The sequence below is a fragment of the Bubalus kerabau genome, chromosome 11 (assembly GCF_029407905.1).
Source record: "Bubalus kerabau isolate K-KA32 ecotype Philippines breed swamp buffalo chromosome 11, PCC_UOA_SB_1v2, whole genome shotgun sequence".
In the NCBI taxonomy this organism is placed as follows: Eukaryota; Metazoa; Chordata; class Mammalia; order Artiodactyla; family Bovidae; genus Bubalus; species Bubalus kerabau.
Genome location: NC_073634.1, coordinates 29486988 through 29513008, shown reverse-complemented (window position 1 = coordinate 29513008; position 26021 = coordinate 29486988). Strand labels below are relative to the sequence as shown.

The following is a 26021-nucleotide window of genomic DNA, read 5'->3' as shown; positions in this document are numbered from 1 at the left end:
TGGAATCTGTTGATGGGAGCTTCCACCTCTGTGCCAAATAAAAAAATTCTCTTGCCATAAATTGCTGATTTCATAGTTACATGAAGATGAATAGACAAGGAGAGACTTGGAACACTGGAGTTTTACCACAAAGGCCTTCTAATTTTCTTTTTAATGTGTTTCTTTTAGATTACAGCCCAAATTAAATTCCTGTATGAGGAACTTGGACTTGACAGCACCAGTGTTTTTGATAACCTTAAGAAATATCTAAAATTCTGAAATGCTGCTTTCATTGGGAACTGGAAACACACTGAAGTCTTTCACAGTCATATTTCCAATTATGTTCACAAAAGTGAGTTTTTTAAGTTAGTAAATAATTTTTTAAAAATTTTATTCTCCATCCAAATTTGGTTTTCATAAACAGCTCACTTGCTTATACCAGTGTCTCCACTGAGGCACATGCCCCTTAACCCAGGAAAGTAATTTTCAAACCATGCTGCATAGAAGCACATAGAGAAGGGAGGGAAGGGCTGCTGACAGCAGAAGTCTCCCCTTTCTCCTGTCAGAACAGCTTAGTTTTACTATGATTTTCTTTGAACAGTTTATACATCAAGGTCCTATTTCTGCAAGTGAAAAATTTTAGGCACTCTGGCAATTAAGTCATCCTCCAATTTCTATACCTGCATTTTATGGAAGAAGGTTAACGAACGTGCTTCCCATTAAAATTCATTATATCTTTCTAATCATCCATGCTTTCCATTAAAATTCATTAGATCTTTCTAATCATCTGGAGTCCTAGGTGCTCTGATCATCTTTTATTGATGTTATTTCAAAAAGTTACAAGTTCCTGCAAGTGATAATTTTCTTTTAAACATTTTATTATTCTTGAAAAACATTTAAGAACCTTCCCTAAAGCAGTTTCACTCAAGTTACAGAAATATATCAGAATTAATGACCATTCGGGACTTCCCTGGAAGTCCAGTGGTTAAGATTCCATGCTCCCAATGCAGGAGGCACAGGTTTGATCCCGGGCCAGAGAACTAAGATCCTACATGCCACATGGTGCAGCCAAAAAAAAAAAGAATTAGTGACCACTCATAAAGTTTACCCAGAGCATGCTGCTATATGTGAAGTTACTGCAAACGGAGTGCCAGTGTCTCCATCTCTTTCGTAGAGGTGCCTAACACAAGCTGTACAGTATGTTTAATACCCTGGAATAGCATGCCCGGTTGGAAACAAAACATCTATCTTTGAAAGCTGTTTGACGATGAAGGAGATTCCTAGTGTTGTATTCAAGGATGAGTCCTTCTCCACTGGCCAGTGTAACAGCATGCGTGTCCACTTCACGACCACTGTAGGCAGAATTGCTACTTAACCTTATCCTCACTCTTGTAGGAATATTTGAAATCATTTCCTTTAGATTTAGTGCTGATGATTCTCCAAAATTCAGAACCATGAGGAAGACTCTGTTTATCCCATCCAGCTCTCTTGTATACATGATAGAATGGTTGACATTCCCCAAGTAGCAAAACCACCCCCTGCTGAGGAGCAGCTCATTGGCATGAAGCAGGCTTAATTCTTGATATAACTTCAGTGCTGATCTGGGCTGAGTCTTTTGGACCTATTAAAAAAAAAAAAAATATTAACATAAATGTTTGATTCTCAGAGTATCAAGAATTATTTCCCAAAAAAACTTGCTTCAATTTTTCCCTTAAAATAACTACTAAATTGGGGTAGCAAAGAGTCAGACAGGACTAAGAGACTGAACCGAATAGTTCATTTAGCTGCTAATAGCAACTCCAGGTCCAGGGTTTCACCTTGCTGGGAGTCCTTGCAGAGTGCACAGTTTTTCTGCTACATTTTGGCCACAGCTGATTAGGACATCAAATTTGACTCCACTAAATGTCCATATCTAATTTAATGGATATTTAACTTGCCTAAATAAATCCCTTTATGCTACATTTAACTGGCAGAAAAGCAGCCATCCTGGCCATGGACTCCAAGGACTTCTGTTGAATTGGGGTTTCTCTGTTCTCTTTTGTAGAATAATGTGTAGGTTGGTGTAACTTCAGAAGATGCTAGTTATGAACAGAAAATTGCAAAAAAAAGGATGCAGAGCAAAATGCTGTCTAAAGTGAAAGAGATTGCACTATTTTTTTTACCCATAAAAGTAATATATGTCCATTAAGATTGAAGTAAATTTTATAGCTATATAAAACAGACATAATTTAATGTTGTATTTTTCTTGCTTTTTTTAACATTTCAAACATCTTCTGTTATTAAATGTCATTTTAATGGCAGAATAATAATCCAGTTGAATGGTTATACCATACTTAACCATTCCCTTTCATTTTGACATTTGAGTTTCTAATATGCTTCCCCCATATTTGCATTATTTATTTATGACACAAATATCAGAAAGACAATTACTGTGTCAAGGAGTATGTATACTTGATACATAATGCCAGATTTGTCTTCATATAAGCTTTTATTACCAAGTCAGTGATAACATTCATTCATTCTAGTCTTGCCAGTCAAGTCGACTTCAGCAGTAGTGATGGCTCTTTGGGGCAGGTGTCTAATGTGTGGTATTATTTAATAGATTTCTGAAAAAAAAGCCTATTCTGTGTTTATCAGGTACAGAGGTATTTATGGTACATGTGTATGGTATATGTATATGACTTGTCAACTTACTGTTAACATTTTGTATAGCCTCAGATAATGCATGAAAAAGCATAGTTCAGTGCCACTTATAAAAAGTGCCCAGTAAGTGTTGTTACGTTGGTCTACTTGACTTACCACTTTCTAGAGGTATGTTCAAGTGTCTCTCTGTAATTGCGATTTCTTAGTTTCTCTTTGCAATTCTCAGAGTACTTGTTTTATATATTTTGAAGCTACTAGATGCATAGATTCATGATTTATAGTGGGATGTTCTTTTATCAATTCTTCAAAACTGCCTTTGTCTCATAATGCTTTTCATATTGAATTCTGTTTTGTCTGCTATTAAATATTTCCCCACCTGCTTTTTGTAACTTTATTTTTTAAAATAGACAATGCATGCATACAATGTAAAATTCATCTATCAGAATAATATACAAATAAAATGGTTTTCTTCAGCCTCTTCCCTTAGCTTTCCATTTTCTGTCCCAGAGATACACTCTTACTGTGTATATATTCTTCCATTTTATGTATCATAGGAAATGCTACATTCTGTACCCATGCAAACATAGGTAAACATACTTTTTCCTTCTTTACACAAATAGTGGCATGTTACCATTCTGTAGCCTTTTTTTTATATTATTATTTAGTCGGTCAGAGGTCGTCTCATATCAATCCACTCTGAATATGATTTTAATATGCATTAAAAACTGCATACTTGTCTCTTGTATCGTCGTGAAGTCGCTCAGTCGTGTCCGACTCTTTGTGACCTATAGCCCACCAAGCTCCTCCATGCACCAGGGAAGTCTGTCTCTTGTATAGATTAACTGTAATTGATTCAACTGGTTTTCTATTGATAAAATATATAAATCATTTCCAGAGTATTCTGGAAGAGATATCTAGGAATGAAATTACTAAATTAAAAGCTATATGCATTTTTTTGTTTTGAAAGTGATAGTCAGCTGCAATCTTTCTGGGCCCTTTTGTTTTAGCTATGTCTCTTATGTCAGATTTTGTCTTTGTTTTCTAATCCAAGAGTTTTTATCTTTTAATAGGTGAATTTAAGCCATTTATATCTGTGATTACCATATGTTTAGACATAATCCTGTAACCTTATTTCATCTTTTATTTTAATTGCACTATTGTTTTATCTTCTTTCTTTTAGCTTTTTATTGGATCGCTTGGCTTTCTTTATGTACTTTATTTCCTTCTAATATCCTTTGAAAATTATCATTTATGTCTGTTCTTCTAATGGTTACCCTTAGAACTGTAATGACCATTTAAAAACATTTTTCTTAACACAGCAGTGCTGCTCTATCACTTCCTGCAGTGCTGAAAGCTCTGTATCTGTGCTGTGCCATGTGGCAGCCACTAGCTACTGAGCGCTTGAAAGGTTGCCCGTGTGGCACAGGAACTGAACTTTTAATTCTGTTTAATTTTAGTTATCACAGTGATTGGTGGTTACTCGACAGCTCAGCTCTAGAGTGCGTTACTCTGTCTCCATCCTTCTAAAGTGCATTGGCTCCCACGCATGTGTGCTCACTTACTCACGCTCACACGCAGCCCTGCCCTGCCACTACTTCCCATATAGAAACAGATCACTAGCCTTTTTACTCCAGGATACCTTATTTTACATTATATATCAAAAATTATTCATCCTTAAATTTTGCTGATTCCTTTCCTCACTGTATTTTATACATCATATCTTCCTTTTAGACTCCCTTTAGGTTTTGTTGGAGTCCCCAATTTCTCTTTCAGGAACTGGCTATACATGGTAAAATTTCTGTCCTTGTTTTTCCATTTTTGCTCTTGAATGCCAGTTGAAATGGATATAGGATTCTTGGTTTAGAATCAAGTTTCCATTACAGCTGTGAAGGGAACGTTCTAATGTGTTTTAGTATCCGGTTGAGAAAGCTGATGCCAGTTCAATTTTTAGTCCTTTTCTCAGGCAATCTGTTTTCAAGTTTGATTTCTTTCTATGTATTTTTACGGTTTTCTCTTTATTCCTCTCTGTTCTTTTCTAGAACTCACTTTTTGGTATATGTTGGAATTCCTAGATTTATTCTCCACATATCAAAAATGTCCTCTCTATACTGTTAACTTCTTTGCCTTTTTTTTTTTTTTTCATTTCCCTTGGAATATCAATATCTTTGTAACTAGCTCTAACAACTCTTTTATGACTAAGGATGTTAATCATTTACAAATAAATACTATCTTTTATTGCCATCCATTTGCCATCATTTCATTTATGGTGTTTTATATTTTGGTTGTGTATTAAAATAGTCATGTTGTGTTTAAAAAAAAACTTCTTTGCCTTTCTATAGTACACCCTGGGAAAAAATCTTGCGTCAGTTTTCCAGCACAGTAATTAGAATCTCTATTTTATTGTTTATTTTGACAATATTTTTACATTTCTAAGATATCAAATCACTTCTTTAAGAGAGTTAAGGGACTACACAAAATAACCTACCAGGGAAGGGGCAATTTTATTAGTAATGAAGTCTTATGTCGTTATTTTCTCTGCTTTCTTCAGTGTTTTCTTAGTGCTTCTCACAGTCTTAATTGTTCTCAAATGTAGTGTGATTTTTGGTGATTCATTGACTTTTGTATTTGATACTTCATGTTTGCCTGTCTTCAGTTGCCTGTCTCTGGTAACTGCAATGTGGAGAAGGCGATGGCACCCCACTCCAGTATTCTTGCCTGGAAAATCCCGTGGACGGAGGAGCCTGGTAGGCTGCAGTCCATGGGGTCACTAAGAGTCGGACACGACTGAGCGACTTCACTTTCACTTTTCACTTTCATGCATTGGAGAAGGAAATGGCAACCCAGTCCAGTGTTCTTGCCTGGAGAATCCCAGGGACGGGGGAGCCTGGTGGGCTGCCGTCCATGGGGTCGCACAGAGTCGGACACGACTGAAGCGACTTAGCAGCAGCAGCAGTAACTGCAAAAAACCACGTTGGAGGTAGGTCTGGTTTGTCTTTGGGGGTGTGGGGGTTCTTTTCCTGCTTAAAAGTAATCAAACCTAGGGTCCTGCCCTCCTTTTAAGGCCTCTGTGAATTGAGGAGTAAAAGCGCTTATTTCTGAGATCACTCCTCAGTGAATCCTCCCAGGGACATCACTTGAACTGGCTTTTCTTCTGCTGCTTTTCTTTCTTCTGTGTTTGTAGAAGTTTAACGCTATCTCAGGCTTTGCTCTACTCATTCAGCGAAAGTCTGATGACCAATCAGGCCCTGGGTTTTTCTCCTCAGGCAGGTTCTTGGGCAGCCAGTTACGGCGGTGCAGGAACATTCCTGCAGTGCTGTCACCTGTACCTGTCAGTGCTGTTTGCTCCTGAGTAATATTTTGACTGGTTTCTGTGCTCTTGTTTCTCTGTAATCTTACTTTTACTTTCTATCTTCTATAAGTTAAATTCTCACCTTATTCTAGGGCTCTTATGGAGGTGTTTCATTAAAATGGCATTCCCTGAGACTTCTGGTCACCTTGATTATGATATAGCATCACCCCAAGCATGACTCATGATCATTTTAAAGACTTGACTAATCTGACCATTAATGTAATTTGCATTTACGTTTTCCCATCTGTGCTGGTGTACATTTTTACGTAAGATTTCTTACATATCAGAATCAAATTGGCCTATGGGAGTATTCTGGACATTTGGACATAGTGAAAATCAGTAAGTATACTTAATCCAAAACACAAATGTTAAAATACAGATTTTGTGTCTCACGGACCTACCTACAAAGTTATCCCTGCGGTGCTTGGAGCCGTAAGTTGTGGGAACAGGAGGGTTTACTTGAAGTTCTATGTCAGAATAATCTGGGGAGTGTTTTCAAAATACTTAGTAGATGCTATAAAACTTGTATCCTCACATGATGCCAATAATTTCTCTTCCACTGAAGTAGTTTAGAGTGTGTTTTCCCATAAAAACACCTGAATCTATTTCACATTTTTCTGATCTGAGGAAATGTGTTTGGCTCTTTGCTGGAATTAATGCATTCCTGTTTAAGAAATTTGTTTGCTGAACTTGGCAGATTCAATCACCATGAGAACAGAAAACAGTAAAGGCAAAAGCTGGAGGGTACGCTTTTCCAGAGCAGCTACTTCTAGGGATAATTCACGTCTTTAGTTTCTGTAGGTAAACAGCCTTCCTCTCAAGAATCTTACCCTAGATTGATTGATCTACTTTCCTTCCTTCCTTTGGAGAGACAGGAAAGGAGAAAGGATAGCTGGCTTGCTTAAAGACCTCCATAAAATGTCCTTAATATTTCATACCTCAGAATCATTCCAAGGATGCGTTGTATACTATTCTGATAATGCTTGTGCACCACTTCATATTTTCACAAAAACATGACTTGCAAACTCCTTAAAAATGAAAACTACAAAAGAAGCCTATGTGATTGATTTAAAGTACACCAGTTAAGGTTTTGGACAACTCAAGGTGAGTGTATGTTGTCAGCAACAGAAACTCATTTCCTGTTTCTGGAGTCAGCATAAAATTTTCATGGATACTTACATCAACATTCACAGTATGGTAGTCTGAACTGGTGGGTAACCAGGTATGATTGCCTTCAGAAAAACCAGCATTTGAGCTGTTGTCCCACTGCATTGGTGACTTTGAGAAAAGAGTACCCTATATCAAGACCATAAAGAAAAAAACAGTTATCTGGTTATTAAAAGGAATGTAATTTGGCCATGATTTATTAGTAATAAGTATTTAGTTCCCTAATTTCTCAGCTAGTACTCAAATTCATTAGCATTCATAAGGAAAAGGCTTTAACAGTCAGTACTTAAAACCAGCTTTACACTTTATTGGAAAACAGTTAAGGACATCTTGAGTGTGAATAACCTACTAACTGAACATCAGTACATGCTTGGAATCTTTGCTGGTTTTCCCTAAAATTGAATAATGTCGGATTTCAAAACGTGCCATTTGCAGACTCATTCTGCTGTGATACAGCAATGATGGCCTCCAGTATACAGCCGTGTACAAGTAGGCCTAGATTATATCCTTTTAACCTGGTCGTTGCATGAGCACACACAAATTTAGGGGCTTAAATAGAAAAGGTTTCATTTTGACCAAATATTAGGGAAATTGGATCTCACAATTTAAAGCTAACCATACAAATTACAGGTTCAAGATCATTTATCTGCTTAGCAACATAATTGTGAAATCCATAGCCTCAAACAAAAAGAAAATTTAAACTACTCAGGCCTAAGGTTGTACATAACGTTTGTTAACATAAAAGGAAGACTCTTTGTGCTATGGCCAAGCCAGATCTAGCAATACAGACAAGCACTATAATTGGTGTTCTTAACTCCATGTTTCAGGTAGAAGGCAATGAATAATATTCCAAACTCAAAACAGGGCTTCTTAAATCTTAGTTCGCCTGAGAATTGGCTAGAAAATATCTTCGAAATGCAGATGCTGGGCTCTACGGGAAAAACTCACTTGTGTGGCTCAGGGAGCTTTCTGACAAGCTCTCCAATCAAGAAAGCTGAAAAATTATCACTGCCTAACAGTAAGAAACAAAAGCTAAGTAATCATGATTTTGGTAGCAGAAGAGTAAATTCTTTGATCTGGCAAAAAAATGAGGTATGGTGCATGGTTAAGTTATATTAACTTACAGCATCATAGGTTTCATTGAGATTTGCAGCTAAAATGTTTCTCATTCCTATTTCTTCCCCATAGTAAGTTATGGGAGTTCCAGGCAGTGTGAAAACAAGCATGTTCATGATGTTGACATATTTCTCTCCCAGACGAGAAGTCAGCCGGACACTGTCTGGTCCACCAGTCTGAAAGGCAGATACTTTTTTTTTTTAAGTGCTCTATATAGAGTTATCTGGAAGATATACCGTTTCACAAAAAGTTCACCAGGCAGAAAAACATGGTTAACCATGGGTACCTTGTATCAGCACACATGAATTTGAGCCCTAACCCTGCTCCTTGGCTGTAAAATTGTGATCAACAAGATGATGGTAACCCTTTACTTCACGATGAAACTGCCAATAAGACGTAATTTATTACGTACCTATTAATATTTTCACACATTTGGATAAGAGAATACTAACAGGAAAGGAAATATGTTTCCCCCTGAGGAGGAACAGGTGGAGGGACAGGGGTGAGAGGGGGAGGGACAGGGGTGAGAGGGGGAGGGAGAGGGGTGAGACGGGGAGGGACGGGGTGGATCGGGGAGGGACGGGGTGAGATGGGGAGGGACGGGGTGGATCGGGGAGGGACAGGGGTGGGACAGAGGTGGGGGGGAAGAACAGGGGTGAGAGGGGGAGGGATGGGGTGAGACAGGGAGGGACGGGGGTGAGAAGAAGCCTTCTGATGTGTCCCTGTATATGTGTGAGATTTTTGAACTTTTCAAAAGAAATTTAAAAAGTTAAATCAACTTCTATTTTTAAAATATAAGAAAAATTTGACGGGGTTTTCAATTTAATATATTTCTTTGTTGGTGGTTTAGTCACTAAGTCGTATCTGACTCTTGCGACAATGACTGTAGCCCACGAGGATGCTCTGTTCATGGGATTTCCCAGGCAAGAATACTGAAGTGCGTTGCCATTTCCTTCTCCAAGGGGATCTTCTGGACCCAGGGACTGAACCCGGGTCTCCTGCCTTGCAGGGGGACTCTACCAACTGAGCCCCCAGGGAAGGCCCATTTCTTTGTTAAATGTTCTAATTACATGTTTTAACAAATCTTTGCATAAACCACAACTCAAATCTCGTGCGTAAGCCAAGCATGGCACTTGCTGTCTACAAGTACTTTCACACCTGCGTTATATTTTATTTAGCCCTTCACTGCAGTCCTGTTGGGTACTGTTATCTCCATTTCCCAAATGATGACACAGGCTCTGAGAAACTGCGTCATTTATTCAGGTCAGGGTTATAGCACAAAACCAGCCTTTGAACTTGAGTCTAAAAATAGGAACTTAGTCATTATAATTCAGCAAAAAAAGGAAGTTTGCCTTTTTTTTTTTTTTTTCTTTAGATCTACTAAAACTCTCTTTACAATTACCTTTCTATAGACCATTGTAAAGTATTTTTCTTTTTTTATGGCCAGAAAATTAGGTTACTAATTTTAGGGGTACTCTTTCTGCCCGCTTCTGATGTCTATGTCAGAAGCTTTCTCTATCTCCTTTATATTTTAATAAAACTTTATTACACAAAAGCTCTGAGCGGTCAAGCCTCGTCTCTGGCCCCGGATTGAATTGTTCTCTAGAGGCCGAGAATCCCAGTGTCTTTACGTGGTTCAACAACAACCTTTCATCTTGGGGGCTTATCCAGGATTCTTCAGGACAAGATGGGAGCTAAGAATTCCAGCCTCACTCTTTTGCACACCTGGTCTTCCTGTGTGATACTGCATGGCCACAGTATCCATTGGAGGATGGCGAACGGTGGCCGGTTGGATGGTCTCTTAAGTGTAATACTGTTTTACAATTAGACTGGTTCTGCTCAGACGGTAAAGCGTCTGCCTACAATGCGGGAGACCCAGGTTCAATCCCTGGCTCAGGAAGATCCCCTGGAGAAGGAAATGGCAACCCACTCCCGTACTCTTGCCTGGAAAATCCCATGGACTGAGGAGCCTGGTAGGCTACAGTCCATGGGGTTGCGAAGAGTCGGACATGACTGAGCGACTTCACTTCACTTCACTTCGCCACTGTTCATTATTTTCATTATCGCAAAAGCATCTGACAAGGAACCCTGTGATTTCTCAAGTCTTCTGGACCTAGAGCACTTTGCCTTTTTCAGAACTGAAATCAAGATCAGCAATGTGCAGAGATTAGGGCCTCTCACAGGCCAGTGATATCTGAGACTTTCAGCATATGAAAAAACCAAGTGCTAAAACTCCGTTACAAAATGTGTATAGAGAGGCACTTCTGGAATGGTAGAGTAAGGACCACCAAAATCTCTAACGTGAAAGCAAGGAGAATGGTGGCAAAAAAAAAAAAAAAAAATCTACTTTTTCGGAATTTGAAAATGAAAGGCTTACAAGCAATCAAAGGAGTATTCAAGAAGAACAGCTGGGTCTCAGTAAGAATAGTTAAGATTTGTGTCATTTTAACTGGCCCTAATCTCATGCCCTTCCCCTCAGATTCAAGACAGCCTTGAAAACCAACAGTAACTGTAAAAATCAACAGCCTAGTAAGCTCTGGAGGACCAGAATAAAGTCATCAAAAGCTCCATCTCTAAAGAACTATCACTATTTAACCTTTTCAGCAGCTCACTTTTGGATGGATTTTTTTTTCTTTATCTGCTCTGACTTAGAGCTGAGTATGCAAATCATCTTATCTGGAAGGCATATGCCAAAAACAATTGATTACTTGCCAGAGGTGGGGTTACCAACCTGGGCCAAACAGAGACTGACCAGAAAAACTTAAAAGTTGGAAATGAGATGACCATAACGGGCTTTGAAAGGCTCTGATGTTTTCCTGGAATCTAGTAGCCTGCACACGTGCACAGGTGCCCAGGGAAACTCTAATCTCTCCCTGTTGGCCAACCCTGAAGCTCTCGTGAGAGGAGAGTAGAGACCAAGGCAAAGTTGTAAGCTGCCTGCAGGAGTGTTGAAAGCATCCCTCCCTCCCCCGCTCCACTAACAGCCCCTCAGCGAATGCTGGGAGACACTGGTTCAAGGCTTCTAAGGAATCTTAACAATCATTAGTGACCAAGCAGAGACTTCAGTGGCCGCACATGACAAATAACACAGATTTTTACAGAATTAATCCATGAAAGTCAATGAAGAAACAAACACTGGGGAAGGGGAGAATGTGATTTTCAAAATCTCTACATTGAAACATCCAGTTTTCAACAACCAATAAAAGAATACAAGACATGCAAAGAACCAGGGAGGTATGGCCTTAGTGGATAATGACTTTAACTCCACTCGTATATGTGTGTTCAAAAATGTAAACCATATCTACATTACCATATCTCATACTTAAAAGTACGAGAACAATGCTTTATCAGATAGATACTGTCAATAAAGAGAAATCATGAAAATGAACCAAATTGAAATTTTAGTTAATAAATACAATAAGTGAAAAGTTCACTGGAAGGGCTGGACAAGTTTGAACTAGCCAAGGAGTCAGCAAATGGGACAGATCGGTTGAGATTATCTGATCTGAGAACCAGAAGGAAAAGAGTGAAGAATGACAAGAACCTGGTCAGGAGCTGGGATGGGCCTAGCTCACTAAACCGTCACAAACTGAGGGGAAGGGGAAGGTCACTTACAGACATGCGCCCCTTGTTTCAGAGATGACTATGCAGTGAGCACACCAGCACCCTGTGCTGAGCTGGGCATAAGGACTTACCATCCAATTAGGCCATTTTCCTTCTGGCATGTTTTCCATCCAGGATGTGATAACCTCAGACACACTGTTGTCAGAAGGCTTGTCTAGTTTACTGAGGTAACTGTTGAAGGGGAAATCTGCTTCTTGGATAAAAGGCAACCCATAGTACACCATGGTCTTGGTGATGCTCTCTCCATGGGCTTCAGTCCCCATGAACCTGTAATAGTGAGAAGTACAGTGTCATCAGGGTCTGTGAGGAGACTGGGAAAGCGCAGCTGCTATGCCTCATGGACAGGATGGGAATGAATGCGCGCTATTTGACCATGTCAGCTAGGGCTTACTAAGGAAGCAGAATCAAGCCAACGCACAAGAAATGGCACGCTGGGTCAACTGGCAATTTCTCAACACATTAAACCGAAAGACTAGCCTAATACTAAGTCATGTCTAAAAGAAACACATTTGGATCTCAATCAATACTGTTATTTTCTTTCTAAATCTAAATGAAACTCAGTAACTTCCAGGAAGACTTTTCTTTAGTAATTCTCATCACTGCACTTAGAACATACAGTATATGCCTGCATATAAGGTAAGGGGGGCTCACCCAAAAAACTTCCCCTTGTATCTGAATCCCTGTAAAGTCTCACTTTATTATTGGGGTGCACTATCAGTTGCTGGAAAGCAGACACTCTTCAGGGAACACATATTTGCCTGAAATGACCCACATCAATGCTGGCTTTAGCTGTTCGAGACATTACATTGAATGGATAAGTACACAGTATCCGGAGCTGGGGTGTTTCAGTTCCAATCTCATCTCTCTGATCACTGCCTGTGTGACCATTACCTGTATGCCCAGAGTCTCAGTCTCCTCATCTGTAAAACAGGGACAGTTATCAGAGAACCTACTTCAAGGAGAAGTTTCTTGAACTCCTTTTCCATTGATTCTGTTGGGTAATCAATATAAACACTACAAGAGTTAAGTTCACTGAGTGTTTATTATGTGCCAGGCATCGTTTTAAGTGCTTCACAGACATCTCATGTAATCTCACAACCTTATATGGCTGTCAGTTACCACTTTTTAGTTGATGAGAAAACTGAGACTTAGGTTAACTAACCTTATGCCAGCTCAAGGTGGCATAGCTATTATGCCTGAGGACTCCACCTCAGCCCCACCTGATTCCAAAGTTGTGTTCCGTGATCTATTAACAGCTTAGCTGGAACATTTGCACACTAACAGGGCAAATGATAAATAATAAAGACTAACCTTTAGATAATATATTATCTTTTAATTAATTTTCACAAAATTCCTATAAATACATATTGTGACTAGCATCGCTTTACAAAAGAAGAAACTAAATCAGCAAAGTTAAGCAACATGAGAGACTATACCAGGCCCTAGCGTAACCGAGTTATGATGCACTGTAATTACACGGTTTGTTAAATTGTAACTGGAACCTCTTGAGGATGCGTGATTGTGAGGGATAAAGTGCAGATCACACACCGTGCCTGTGGTTACCTGTATCGCCCTGGCTCCCTGCTGTATTGATTCATGGTCTGCCGGAAGCTGCGGACAATGTCGTGCATTCCCACCTGTGTGGTGGTGAAGTCATGGTGCAGCTGCGAGTAGTGAGTGATCGTGTCCTTTGAAAACAGGACAGCATGGTTACCATAATGTCACATGCCAAATGCCCATAGTGGCCTCGTGTGGACTGTCTCTTCAAAGGACTCAGACCAAAACACACATGCTTAAAGATGGCCCTAAGTCTTCCACTGCTCAAGGGATTTTGTTCACGGAGAACACTCAATATTATTAGTGTTTCATTTTGTGCTTAACTTATTAACTGTAAATCTAGTAAACAAGTTAAATTTTACCAAACAGCTAAACAGTGATTACAAATGTATTTAACAAAATCTTCCTAAACATTTTATTGTCCCAAATGCTCCACATTTTTAAAGGCAAACAAAAAAATTATCTTAATGATTAGAGTACATTATTACATTTGTACTTTATCTGCTCACAAAATTATTAATACCATGCATTTAAATTTGGTTTTTTACCACTTTTGTCCTTTATTCTTACAGTTATACTTTCTCAGGGTTTCAATAATTTTTCCTGATACTGATTTTGTGCTTTTCAAGGCTTACAATAATCTTCTAGAATCAAAGTAAAAGATTGTCTCATACAAGCTCAGGTTATAAGTCCTGGGTTAGGACATGAACAGGCTAGACAGTCCATGAGTTGCCATCCATTCAGTGGACCCCTTTTTGTAAGTGATTTTCTCTTGCTAGATCAAGTGAAGTTTTTTGAAATCTCCAATATCTTTGGAAGTTACATGTCCTTTAAGTTTTTCTTGGGTAGTACACAAAATCCATTGTTCTGGTCATTTGTCTTCAGTGGACGCATATGCCTATCTTCCGACATATTATAATTAGCAAGGTTATTCTGGAATTTCTTCTCCAAGTATAAACGCTTCTCTTTGGGACAGCTGGCTAACATACAACCTTTTTTTCCCCTTCATTTTCCCTTTCTACTGGAAATCACATGCGAAAAAAAAAAAATGGCTTAGTCATAACCTTGGTTCATGACATGGTCTCATAATTAGCCCATGAATGGCCAGCTTCCCTTTATTACTCAGATAAGATTATCAAGTTGATAACCATATGAATTTTACTTTCTAAAAGGGGCATCATGTTATACATAATTTAGATTTTTTTGCTACACATTATATCACTAAGATTGACCCATATTGCTTTGTGTCACTATTAATTCATTTTTACATGGACTTCCCTGGTGGCTCAGATGGTAAAGCGTCTGTCTACAATGCAGGAGACCCAGGTTCAAGCCCTGGGTTGGGAATATCCCCTGGAGAAGGAAATGGCAATCCACTCCACTACTCTTGCCTGGAAAATCCCATGGACAGAGGAGCCTGGTAGGCTACAGTCTATGGGGTCGCAAAGAGTCGGACACATTTTTACATACTCTTGTATAAATATACTAATCTGTTATTTTGAAATGCATTTTGGGACTGCTATCTACTTGCCACTGAAAACAGCCTGACTGTAGCATGGTGGTCAACTACAGGGATGAGAGTGGCATGTGATTATTACTATGTCTCATGTGTGACATGGGAGGGGGGAAGGTTGAGAACCACTGGTGTGAAAGCACAAAAAGCCCAAATTCTGTTGCAGATAGGTTTGTTTGGTAATCCCATTTATCACCTGTGTCACCCTGATAAATTAATTCCTCTAAGATTCGCTAAATGGGGATCATGAAACCTCACAAAATGTTGAGAGAGTTAAATGGAAAGAGCATATAGCATACAACTGATGCTCAGCAAGTGTTATTTCCTTTCCCTTCTGCTTACATGTGGCTTTAATGACTGCAAAAGCACCTGGGGAGTTTAAGCCACCTCCCTTGAGCTTGAGTCAGTGACAGAAATCACAGAGTTATGGCCCTTGGTGGAGTCCACACTGCCCATGCCCTCAGAAAGTGATCTGTAAAGATCACTCTGGAGGGAACCAGTAGAAGGAAATATCTAGTCGCATGCATTTGAAACTCCTGTGTTTCCTAAAGAAAATGATTCAAAGCACTTAGGCAGAACAGAACTCACCTCTGGTAAGTGGTGTCTCAGGCTAAAAAAAAAAATACTCTGATAACATTTTCAGAAAAGAAAAAAATATAAATAAGTACATATATATTTATAAATATATACTTATATTTTTTTTTACTTATTTTATAATATATATTAAAACCATGTATACATATATTAATATGTTTAAAACTTTACCGGGATTTGGGTCTTATTCACTTGGGCCTCATCTCTCAGATGCTTTGCTTCTAGAAGAAATTGAAGAGCATCGAAACTAAAGCCATCAACACCCTTTGAGAGCCAGAACTGTATAATTTCCTAAACAGGAAGAAGCGAAAACACTTGGTTATATCAATAACACATTGTTGTCATAAGGTTTAATAAAAGTCTTGTCTGTTAGTGACTTTCCATCATAAAACAGTCACCTCCACATATAAAAGTATCTATTTAACACAGCAGTGTCTGAGCCTCATGAACTTTGGAATAACTATTTATGGGCTCCTATTCTTCCCTCATATTTGAATTCAGAATGTTACATATGTAACTGATGCTATGAGCATGTTCCCAAAGTTTAGACTCCATTGGAAATGAAAGAATGAAACCACAATGAAACATGGGACTCAGGAGACACTGAAACCACAATGAAAGATAGGACTCAGGAGACACCGGATACATAGCTTATCTCCACCATGCTCCGTTCCTTAGAAGTCACTCCAAACTGACAGAAAATAACCAATTAAGCAGCCAGTCATGAAGGCTCTTCCACCAGACTGGGACATTTTGGAGGGAAAGACTGCAGCTTTCATGTCTGCTTCCCCTGCCACTGACCCAGCAGTTGTTATTTAGTGAACAGGTCGAGGAATGAAAGAATCAACCCCAAATGAGTCAAAGATGGTATAATACTGTTGGGACATCAGAGAAGTACAGCCAGTTCCCTGGCTTTGAGGCATCTACACAGTATCTGGGGACACGCGAGAGGGTTACCTAACACAAGGCAGGACATGGTTCAGCATCATGAGAGCAGCTTCCTCGGTCTGCATGACTGTTGGAGCACCAAGAAGATGTAAGTTAACATGGGTGGGCACAGCCATGTGTTTCCTGCCTTAAGGCAAGGAAAAGCTAGAGCTTGGCTTGAGATACCATCAGAGAGTAAGCCTAGAAGAATATTCGGGACTGTTTTGGGACAGCATGAGTCAAGCATGGAGGCAGAGGATGACTTGGCCTGTATGGGGACAGTTAAGAAGACCAGGTGACCTTGAAAAGCAGAGGGCCTGGTCTCAGTTCCCCTCCCCCTGCCAACCCCTCCCAGCTGGGCCGACGCCTGCACCCACCGAAAGACACCCTTCTGCAAAGGAACAAGAGCTCTCCCTGTTCTCCTTTCAGCTCAATCCTTGCCAAAGGGAAGTTTCTACAGGAATGTGTACATCATATTTGGAGAAGGAAATGGCAACCCACTCCATCACATTAGAGCAGAACCACCTGTAACTTAAGGTACTGGAGTGAAGAAGCCAATTTTCACCTAGTGAGGGGAACAGAGCTATAGACCTCAAATAAGGACTGTCCCCAAAATCACTTGATAGATTCAAAGTGTCTTTCTTGTATCTACATGGGCATATGGGGCCTCTTGAGGCTGCAGGTCAAGGCTCCCAAAGGTTTCTCTAGGCTGAATGCAAGGCTGATGTCCGTCCGTTTAAGGTGAAATTTTGAATGGCAAAGCTTAAACTTTTCGAATCTAAGAACAGACTCTGCTGCTGACAAGCCTCATTTTGAACATAGCTGACCCAAGTGCCCTTAAGCTGGCCCTACCCAGTGGAATTTCTCTTTGGGGTACAAGACCCACAAATCTATTCTTACTAGCATCCTTCTTCACAAATTCATTCATTCAGTAAGTATTTGGGTTCCAGCTAGGGACCAGGCACTTAGCTATAGGCCTTGGAACTAGAACCACGTGCAAAATACAACACAACCCAGACACAATCCTAGGTCTCATGGGTTTTTTTTAAGAATCCTCAGCTAGACAAATATTAATGCAAAAATGCTTAAGTCACAGACACGATAAATCTTTCAAGGAGAGGAGCAGGGTAACACAAGGGTGACACAGCAGGACTTGCCAGGGAGGTCAGTGCAGCAGGATGGCAGGAAGTGAAGGCAGTTAAGATTCAGTTAAAGAAGCCCCAGATAGGAAGGCACCTCATTCACAGAACAGGATCCATAGTGGCTCTAAGGACCCACTTAGCATGAAGCTAACCAGGCTTAAGTTTTAGGACCCTTCACTGCATGGCCCCCTTTCTACTCACATTCATTTTTCATTCTAAATAACCACTTTTTTTTTTTCCCCTGTACCTAATTTTATACTCTTTTTATTTTAAAAAAGCCCCCAAGTTTGGAGGATGGATACATGTATATGTATGGGTGAATTCCTTCACTGTTCACCTGAAACTATTAAAATATTGTTAATCAGCTATACTCCAATATGAAATAAAAAGTTTAAACTTTAAAAAAGCCCCAAGTTTTTATAACCTTCAGATCCCGTACAACCGGGGTCCACCCCTAGGTGGCGCTGTTCTTAACAAGCGAGAACAATGGAAGAGAATCGGGGTGGGGCACAAATAACTAATCCACCCAAGCGGACTCTGACAAGAATGTAGAAAAACATTAAACGCCATGCAGTTGTAAACATTAAGCTTTGGAGCACTGATTTCCGAGAATAAAGCTATTCATTCTCTTCATGAGGCCCTCATTCACTCTGGGGATCGCAGCATTGCTAGCTACCGAGCCGACATTAGAGAATGAGAAACACGGACCTCAGCATAGGCATATGGCCCTGGCAGGGATTTTCACTGTAGTCTGGTAAGAGATGTTATCATTGTTTGATGAGACAAAACTAAAAAAGCCGGATGCTTGTTTTTGAGAGTCTTTTTTTAAATTTTTTATTAAACTTTTTATTTTATACTGGAGTATAGTGAATTAACAATGCTAGGATCATTTCCGGTGGACGCAGAGATTCGGCCATACATATACATGTATCCATTTTGAGAGGCATTTTACACGCTGAGGTCTTCACCCAGATAATCTAAAATTTGCTAAATGGCTCTTGAAAAATATTTACATTGTGCTATTTATTCTCAACCAGCTAAAAAAAGAGAATTCCAGATTTTAATGGTTAAGTATAAGTTCAGTCGCTCAGTCGTGTCCGACTCTTTGTGACCCCATGAATCGCAGCACGCCAGGCCTCCCTGTCCATCACCAACTCCCGGAGTTCACTCAGACTCACGTCCATCGAGTCAGTGATGCCATCCAGCCATCTCATCCTCTATTGTCCCCTTCTCCTCCTGCCCCCAGTCCCTCCCAGCATCAGAGTCTTTTCCAATGAGTCAACGCTTTGCATGAGGTGGCCAAAGTACTGGAGTTTCAGCTTTAGCATCAGTCCTTCCAAAGAAATCTCAGGGCTGATCTCCTTCAGAATGGACTGGTTGGATCTCCTTAGTTAACCATCTCTTTATGCCAATTAAGCTCCCCTAGTGTGCTGGATGCAAAAATGGGCACAGAGCCTAGTTCCCCAGGTCTGGGTGACCCATGTAGGGACCATGGGACTCTAGGGACAGTACATTGTGTCTCCAATTTCTAACTAACTCCCATGACATCACGCAGCCCTGGTTTTTCCACCAGACATGTCTACATTCTTTTCTCCTTAAACAACTCGCTCCTCTGAGTGAAAAAGGAATTAGTTCAAAACCTTGAGGCAAATCTTTCCTTTTGAGGTGACTGACATTACTGGATCCATTTACGTAAAATGAGAGGTTTGGGACAAAGAAAGGCTCTGCTGTTACACATGATGATATATAAGACATCCTCTTGATAATGACATATACCCCAGGTCATCCGTCTCAAGAAAGAATGAGAAAGCATAGGATATTTCAGAAAGACAGAGAGAAAACCATATCCTCTGCTTATAAGCAAGGAAGGCAAGCCAGCCCTACTGGTCTTCAGAAATCTGGGTAAAATTCTCTGCTGACTCTTCCAGAAGCAGGACATAGATCACAGGCTCCAGAATCTGACCCATAAGGGACTGTCCCATCTCCCCCACTGTCCAGCTGCATGACTTAGGTTATATGCATGACCTCCAAAACCTTGGTTTCCTCATCAATAAAATAATACCTGCCTTACAGGAATTCTGCGAGGATTAAATGAGGTACTGCTGCCAGAGTCAACTGATGTGGTCTTTGTGCTGTGCTTAGTCGTTCATTCGTGTCTGATTCTTTGCGATCCCATGGACTGTAGCCTGCCAGGCTCCTCTGTCCATGGGATTCTCCAGGCAAAAATACTGGAGTGGATTGCTGTGCCCTCCTCCAGGGGATCTTCCCAACCCAGGGATCAAACCAAGGTCTCCCACATTGCAGGTGCATTCTTTACTGTTTGAGCCACCAGGAAAGCCCAAGAATACTGGAGTGGGTAGCCTATCCCTTCTCCAGGGGAACTTTCCAACCCAGGAATCAAACCCAGGTCTCCTGCATTGCAGGTTAATTCTTTACCAGCTGAGCTACCCAGGAAGCTTATACCTGACCTCTCTGCCGTGTTTGACAACATAGACTAACCCTGTCATCTAGAAATACTCATAGGACTTAGATCCAGGATACCACGCTCCTGGTTTGTGACTTCTCTGTCCGCTCAACAGTCCTTTAAATATTCATACTCCTTGGGCCTCCATCTTACACCCTCTGTTCATTTCATTTCACAACAGTATTGACTCATTTATCTATCACTTATTGATTATTTAACAAGTACCAGCCATTTTTGACACCAGGGACCAGTTTCACGGAAGACAATTTTTCTATGGACAGGGGTTGTGGGTGGGAGGATGGTTTTGGGACGATTCAAGCTCATTATACTTATTGTGCATTTTATTTCTATTATTATTATTATTACACCAGCTCTACCTCAGATCATCAGGTATTAGATCCTGGAGGCTGGGGACCCCTTACATATATAATAAGCACCACACTATCCTAAGTGCTTTACAAAGGTTAAACCACTTAATCCCCAAACGACCCCACAAGGCATGTACTATTATTGTTCCCATTTTACCATCAGGGGAATTGAGACACAGAGAGATGATGCGTCTTGATCAAGGTCATACGACAAGTGGTACATCGTAATTGGAACTGTGTGGTGCCCTTACAGGCTTCCCTGGTGGCTCAGATGGTACTCCATTTGTTATGTGGCCTTCCTTTACTATAATTTTTTTAGTTGGGAGGACCTGCTACACCTGGCCATCATCCCCACATGACAACAACCCCCTCAAGATAAATGACAAATGGCCCTTTGGTTCACCTCAGCCAGCCCAGTTCGCTCACTGATATTACCTGCCTGACCTCTGTGGGCACTGTCCACATGGCAACAAGTCCCAAAGTTTTATCTCTGAACCAGACCTTCCTCTGAGCTCCATGGCATTCTAGCCAGCTACCCACTGAACACCTGGATGTCTCACAGAGAGCTCAAACTCTACACAACTGAGACCCCCCACATACACACCCACTCTTCCCATATCTCCCATCCCAGGAAACAGACCTGTCACCCAGCCAGAATTCAAATCTGAAACCTGGAAGCCACACCAGACTCCTCTCTAAGGACTGATGATGCCTCTGCAACCCTTACCCCACCCTGCCACCCTCACTGGTCCAACCTTCCAGCATTCTTTCCTAGTTACTGCATCACCCATCTCCCCAGTTTTTCTGCCTTCAAACCTGCCTTACTCAAATGCCTTCATCACAAACCAGATTGATTTTTCCCAGTGCAAATTAAAAATTATTCCCCTGCCCAAAACCTTTTAAACCCAAATCCTACCATGGCCTCCAATGCAGCTCATGATGTGGTTCCTACTCATCTCTCTCACCCCGTCTGATCACACACCCCCTCTCGGGACAGCATGTACCCACAGTGGACAACTCCCAGCACTCCCACTATGCTGTGACTGCTTTCTCTCTGCTGGGGACCCTCCCACCTGTGTCTCTTTGCTTGGCTCAGTCTTTCTCACCCTCTAGCTATCATTGCTTCCTCTGTAAACCTCTCCCCAGTCTCTCCCACTCTGTGTCCAGGTTAGGTCCCCAACCTGCATTCTCCTACTTCCTACTGCCATGAACACTCAGCACACTTTACCGTAATTTCCCATCTGTTTACCACCCTCCTCCAGAATATATTATTATAGCCCATGATGGCTACAACACGGGTCATTCTTTCTCACTCTCTAGGAATCATTGCTTATATCTATATATCTATATCTAGGTATACCCTCTATTTCCCATTTGTTTGCCACCCCCCTCCAGAATATATTATCATAGCCCATGATGGCCACAACATGGGTCCATCTTCAGAATCAGCCTACTCTGGCATATAGCCAATACACAGCACATGCTGTTTAATGAGGGAATGGTTTATAATGAAGTGCATGGCATACACGTGGTATAATGATGCTGCAGTGATGAGCATCAAGCACTGAGCTGGCTTATAAAGCAGGTAGTGAGTATATTTTATTTTGAATTGAGCTGCTTGTCTCCAGCAATACCGTGCTCAGTAGAGGCAGAACAGAACCATTACTTATGCTCTGTATCCCATCTTTAGCCAGGAGGGCATCTTGGTTCCCAGTTGCCAGTTGCTGTAAATACACTAACTCCTCTACTCCAGGGCTCAGCCTTCCCACGTGGGTGGTTTCAGGAATCAGACTGAGCCCCAGACATGGGGCCAGGCCATCTGGAATCGCTTCCCTGCTCTTCAGCTTGTCTACTGATCACTTCTCTGGGCCTCAGTTTCTTTATTTGTCAAATAAAGGATTTGGAGGGCAAATAAAAAAAAACTGATTGGAAAATTATAAAATACTATACAAATATAAGCCACCCCTCCTCTTCCTGACTTCTGTAGCTGAAAAAGCTCTAGCCCTGGAAGGTTCAGGGCAGAGCCAAACCCCTAATGGCCAGTGCAAGGGAGAGGACAAAGAGGAAGAAGAAGGATGCTCTGTGCTGGGTGTCCCCTGCCTGCCAGCCTCCCACCGTGCAGATAAGCTGAAATCTGATGGGAGCCCCGAGGAAGAAGGCTCAAGTCCTGAGTACAAGCTGGTATGCAAGCACAACTCATTCCAAATGCCTCCTCACCACAAGTTCTCAGGGTTGCAAATTATTAACCTGCATAACTCTGCTTCAAAGATAAGTGCTGCTGGGGGAAGGAGGATGTCAGAAGTCCCTTCATGTGAAAGGTCCCTTTCCAGGAGCGAAGAGCCTTCCCTTACAGCATTCAGCCTTTCTTATTTACTTCTAATAGGAAACCTTCTAAACCAGCCTTGCAAAAAAATGTCTAACCCCTCAACCAGAGGCAGTAATGATTCATCTCAAGAGGGATTTCATCCTGCAAGGCTAGTAACTAAAGCTCCTATTTACATCCTCCACTACTTGGATGCCTTCAAGAGAATTGCCGGGTTATTCAAAAAAGAATTAATGTATTCCTGGCATATTTTGGCAAAATTTATCACATTTGTCTAAACATCTCCAGGCAATCCATCAATATTGCCGCAAGGAGCCTGGAGAAATCAACTGCCTGATAAACCAACTGGTTTATGCTCCCATTTATGAATTTCCAATAAAAACCTGCTTACAAAAACTGTGTAGAAAAAGTGAAACAGAGAGAGAGAAGCAGTTTGCCTCAGATTAGGCATGGAGCTGTGGTTAATTTAAGTACATGGATGTGACAATCTTGGTGCTTGGGTTTGAATCCTGTCCCCTTAGTCCCAAGGTGGGTGGTATCACCTCTTTAAGCCTCAGTTTCCTTCTCTGTAAAACAGTCGTGGTCATAAAATCTCCTAAGTTAGGTTTGTTTTGAGCATTAAATGAGATAATGCTGGTAAAGCACTTGGCAAAAAGTAAGTGCCTAATAAGAGTGGGGGATGTGAGTGTATAAATGATCTTCAGTGATAGAGAAGAGGAAAGTTCACACTCCATCAGAGAAGTTTAAAACTAACCCCTTGTTAGTGGGCTGACTGGAGAAGGCAATGGCACCCCACTCCAGTACTCTTGCCTGGAAAATCCCATGGACGGAGAAGCCTGGTAGGCTGCAGACCACGGGGTTGCGAAGAGTCAGACACGACACAGCGACTTCACTTTCACTTTTCCCTTTCATGCATTGGAGAAGGAAATGGCAACCCACTCCAGTGTTCTTGCCTAGAGAATCCCAGGGATGGGGGAGCCTAGTGGGCCGCCATCTATGGGGTCACACAGAGTCGGACACAACTGAAGCGACTTAGCAGCAGCAGCAGCAGTGGGCTGACTGTGTCTACCTCCCCACCCCCAAATGAGACAAGGCTGCCATGACAAGGTGCCTACTTCTCAAGATCCCAAAGCAATTCATCTAAATTCTGGAAAACATATATAGTAAAAATAGCCTTAGAACTAAGGAATTTATAGGAATATATTTAAAAGAAGCGCAGGACATGTACACTGAAAACTAGAAGACACTGTTGAAAGCAACTAAAGGAGATCTTGAGTAAGTAGAAAGACATCCTGTGTCCACAGATCGGAAGAGCTAATATTCTTCAGATGGCAATACTCCCCCAAACTGATCCACAGATTCCATACAATCTCAGCAGGCTTCTCTGCAGAAATTGACAAGCAAGTAATAAAATTTGCAGGGAAGTACAAAGAACCCAGAACAGCTGAATAATCTTGGAAAAAAAGAACAAGGTTGTAGAGCTCACACATCCCAATTTCAAAACTTACTATATAAAACTATAGTAATCCAGACTGGCGTAAGGACAGACATATAGATCAATGGAACAGAAGTGACAGTCTAGAAATAAACCCCGATGTTTGTGATCAATTGATATTCTAAAGGGTTCCAAGACAGTTCAATGGTGAAAGAATAATCTTTGTTAAACACATATTGTTGGGATAACTGGATAGCTACATGCAAAAGAGTGAAGTTAGACTCCCTCTTACAAATACAAAAATCAACAAAAAATGGATCAGAGACCTAAGTGTAAGAGCTAAAACTACAAAACTCTTAGAAGGAAAACATGAGTTAAATCTTTACAACCTGGAGTTAGGCAATGGTTCTTAAATGTTATACTATATGCATAAGCAAGAAAAAAAATAGATAAGTTGAAGATCACAGCAATTAAAAACTCTTGTGCTTCAAAGAGCACCATCAAGGAAGTAAAAAGACAACCTATAGAAAGGAAGAAAATTAATTGCAAATCATATACCCAGAATGTGTTAAAAAAAAAAACTTATAACTCAACAAAAAGTCAAATAACACAGTTTTAAAATAGACAAAGGATTTGAATAGACATTTCCCCAATGAAATATACAAATAAACTATAAGCACATGAAAAGACGCTCACTATCATTAGCTGTCAGGGAAATGCAAATCATAACCACAGTGAAATACCAGTTCACTAGCATGACTGTTATCAAAGCTAAGACAATAGCAAGTGTCAATGAGGATACAGAGAAAATAGAAACTCCATACATTGCTAATAAAAATGTAAAATGGTCCAGCTACACTGGAAAACAGTTTCTCAAGAACTTAAATACAGGTTATAATATAGATACAGGTCACAGACATCTATATAGATACTATATGATTCCATTTATGTGAAATGTCCAGAACAGGCTTATATAGAGGCATAAAGTAGAGTAGTGGTTTCCAGGGCTCAAAGAGAGAAAATATGGCAGCCAGAGGGAGTGAGTTCTAACGGGTATGGGGTTTCTTTTGGGGGGGTGATGAAAGTGTCTGAAACTAGTAGTGATACTTGCATAATCCTGTAAACATACTAAAACCACTGACTTACATACTTGAAAGGGGTGAATTTTGTGATATGTCAACTATATCTCAATAAAGCTGTTATTTAAAAACAAAACAAGAACAGACTAAGGGGCACAGGTGTTCTTGGTGACTCCAGCAAGGCATCCTCTGCATCTGGCTGACATGGTGACTTGCAGAGGGAGACCCACAGCTCCCTGCTCTGTTGTATGTGGGCTTCCTCCTCACCGGCCTCAGAGCCCTACCCTGCTCCTAAGTTCTTGCCCGTGAGAGCCACAGCAGCAGCAATAAAGAAAACAGCAGCAGGGCCAATGTTTACCGTGATTATGTGTCAGGTGTTGTTAGAACCACCACTATACAGGTGTGAGTGCCAGCAACTCTCACCTGGGTGCTGCAGGAAATCTGAGCATCATCAGACCACAGAGCATCACCTCTGGATCAGCAAGTGTCCCTATGACAGCATTCACGGCCCCACAGCATCAGCCCTCACCCTCATTTTTACACCCAAACTCCCCAACCCTGTCCCTCACGTCACTGAAGTGCACTGATTGTGTTGCCACATGGAATACAGGGCAACCAGTTAAGCTTTAATTTAAGATAAACCATGAACTAATTTTTTAGTAGAAGAAAGTATCAAATATTGCACTATTCATTGTTTAACTGAAATTAAAATTTAATCGAACATCTTGAAATTTCACTTGC

The 26021-nt window shown here is 40.8% G+C and overlaps 2 protein-coding genes and 1 non-coding gene across 6 annotated transcripts in view; 2 read left to right on the top strand and 1 right to left on the bottom strand.

The window, feature by feature from the left end:
• Window positions 1–367, top strand: part of PREPL (prolyl endopeptidase like) — a 34733-nt gene extending 34366 nt beyond the window's left edge. For all 4 annotated transcript variants that reach the window (XM_055539966.1, XM_055539965.1, XM_055539968.1 and 1 more), the window contains one exon: window positions 169–367. In XM_055539966.1, the coding sequence (XP_055395941.1) occupies window positions 169–258 (90 nt within the window). In that variant the 3' untranslated portion in view covers window positions 259–367. The remainder of the gene's footprint in view (window positions 1–168) is intronic.
• Window positions 368–1152: 785 nt separating this feature from the next.
• The window catches only part of SLC3A1 (solute carrier family 3 member 1), a 38401-nt gene continuing 13532 nt past the window's right edge, over window positions 1153–26021 (bottom strand). Inside the window, exons 6-11 of the mRNA XM_055539969.1 lie at window positions 15714–15833; window positions 13442–13566; window positions 11950–12145; window positions 8263–8430; window positions 7151–7267; window positions 1153–1600 (exon numbers count right to left, since the gene is read on the bottom strand). Coding sequence (XP_055395944.1) covers window positions 1160–1600; window positions 7151–7267; window positions 8263–8430; window positions 11950–12145; window positions 13442–13566; window positions 15714–15833 — 1167 coding nt within the window. The 3' untranslated portion in view covers window positions 1153–1159. The remainder of the gene's footprint in view (window positions 1601–7150; window positions 7268–8262; window positions 8431–11949; window positions 12146–13441; window positions 13567–15713; window positions 15834–26021) is intronic.
• Window positions 14711–14782, top strand: TRNAC-ACA (transfer RNA cysteine (anticodon ACA)). Its single transcript has one exon. It is a non-coding gene; the product is annotated as a tRNA-Cys (tRNA).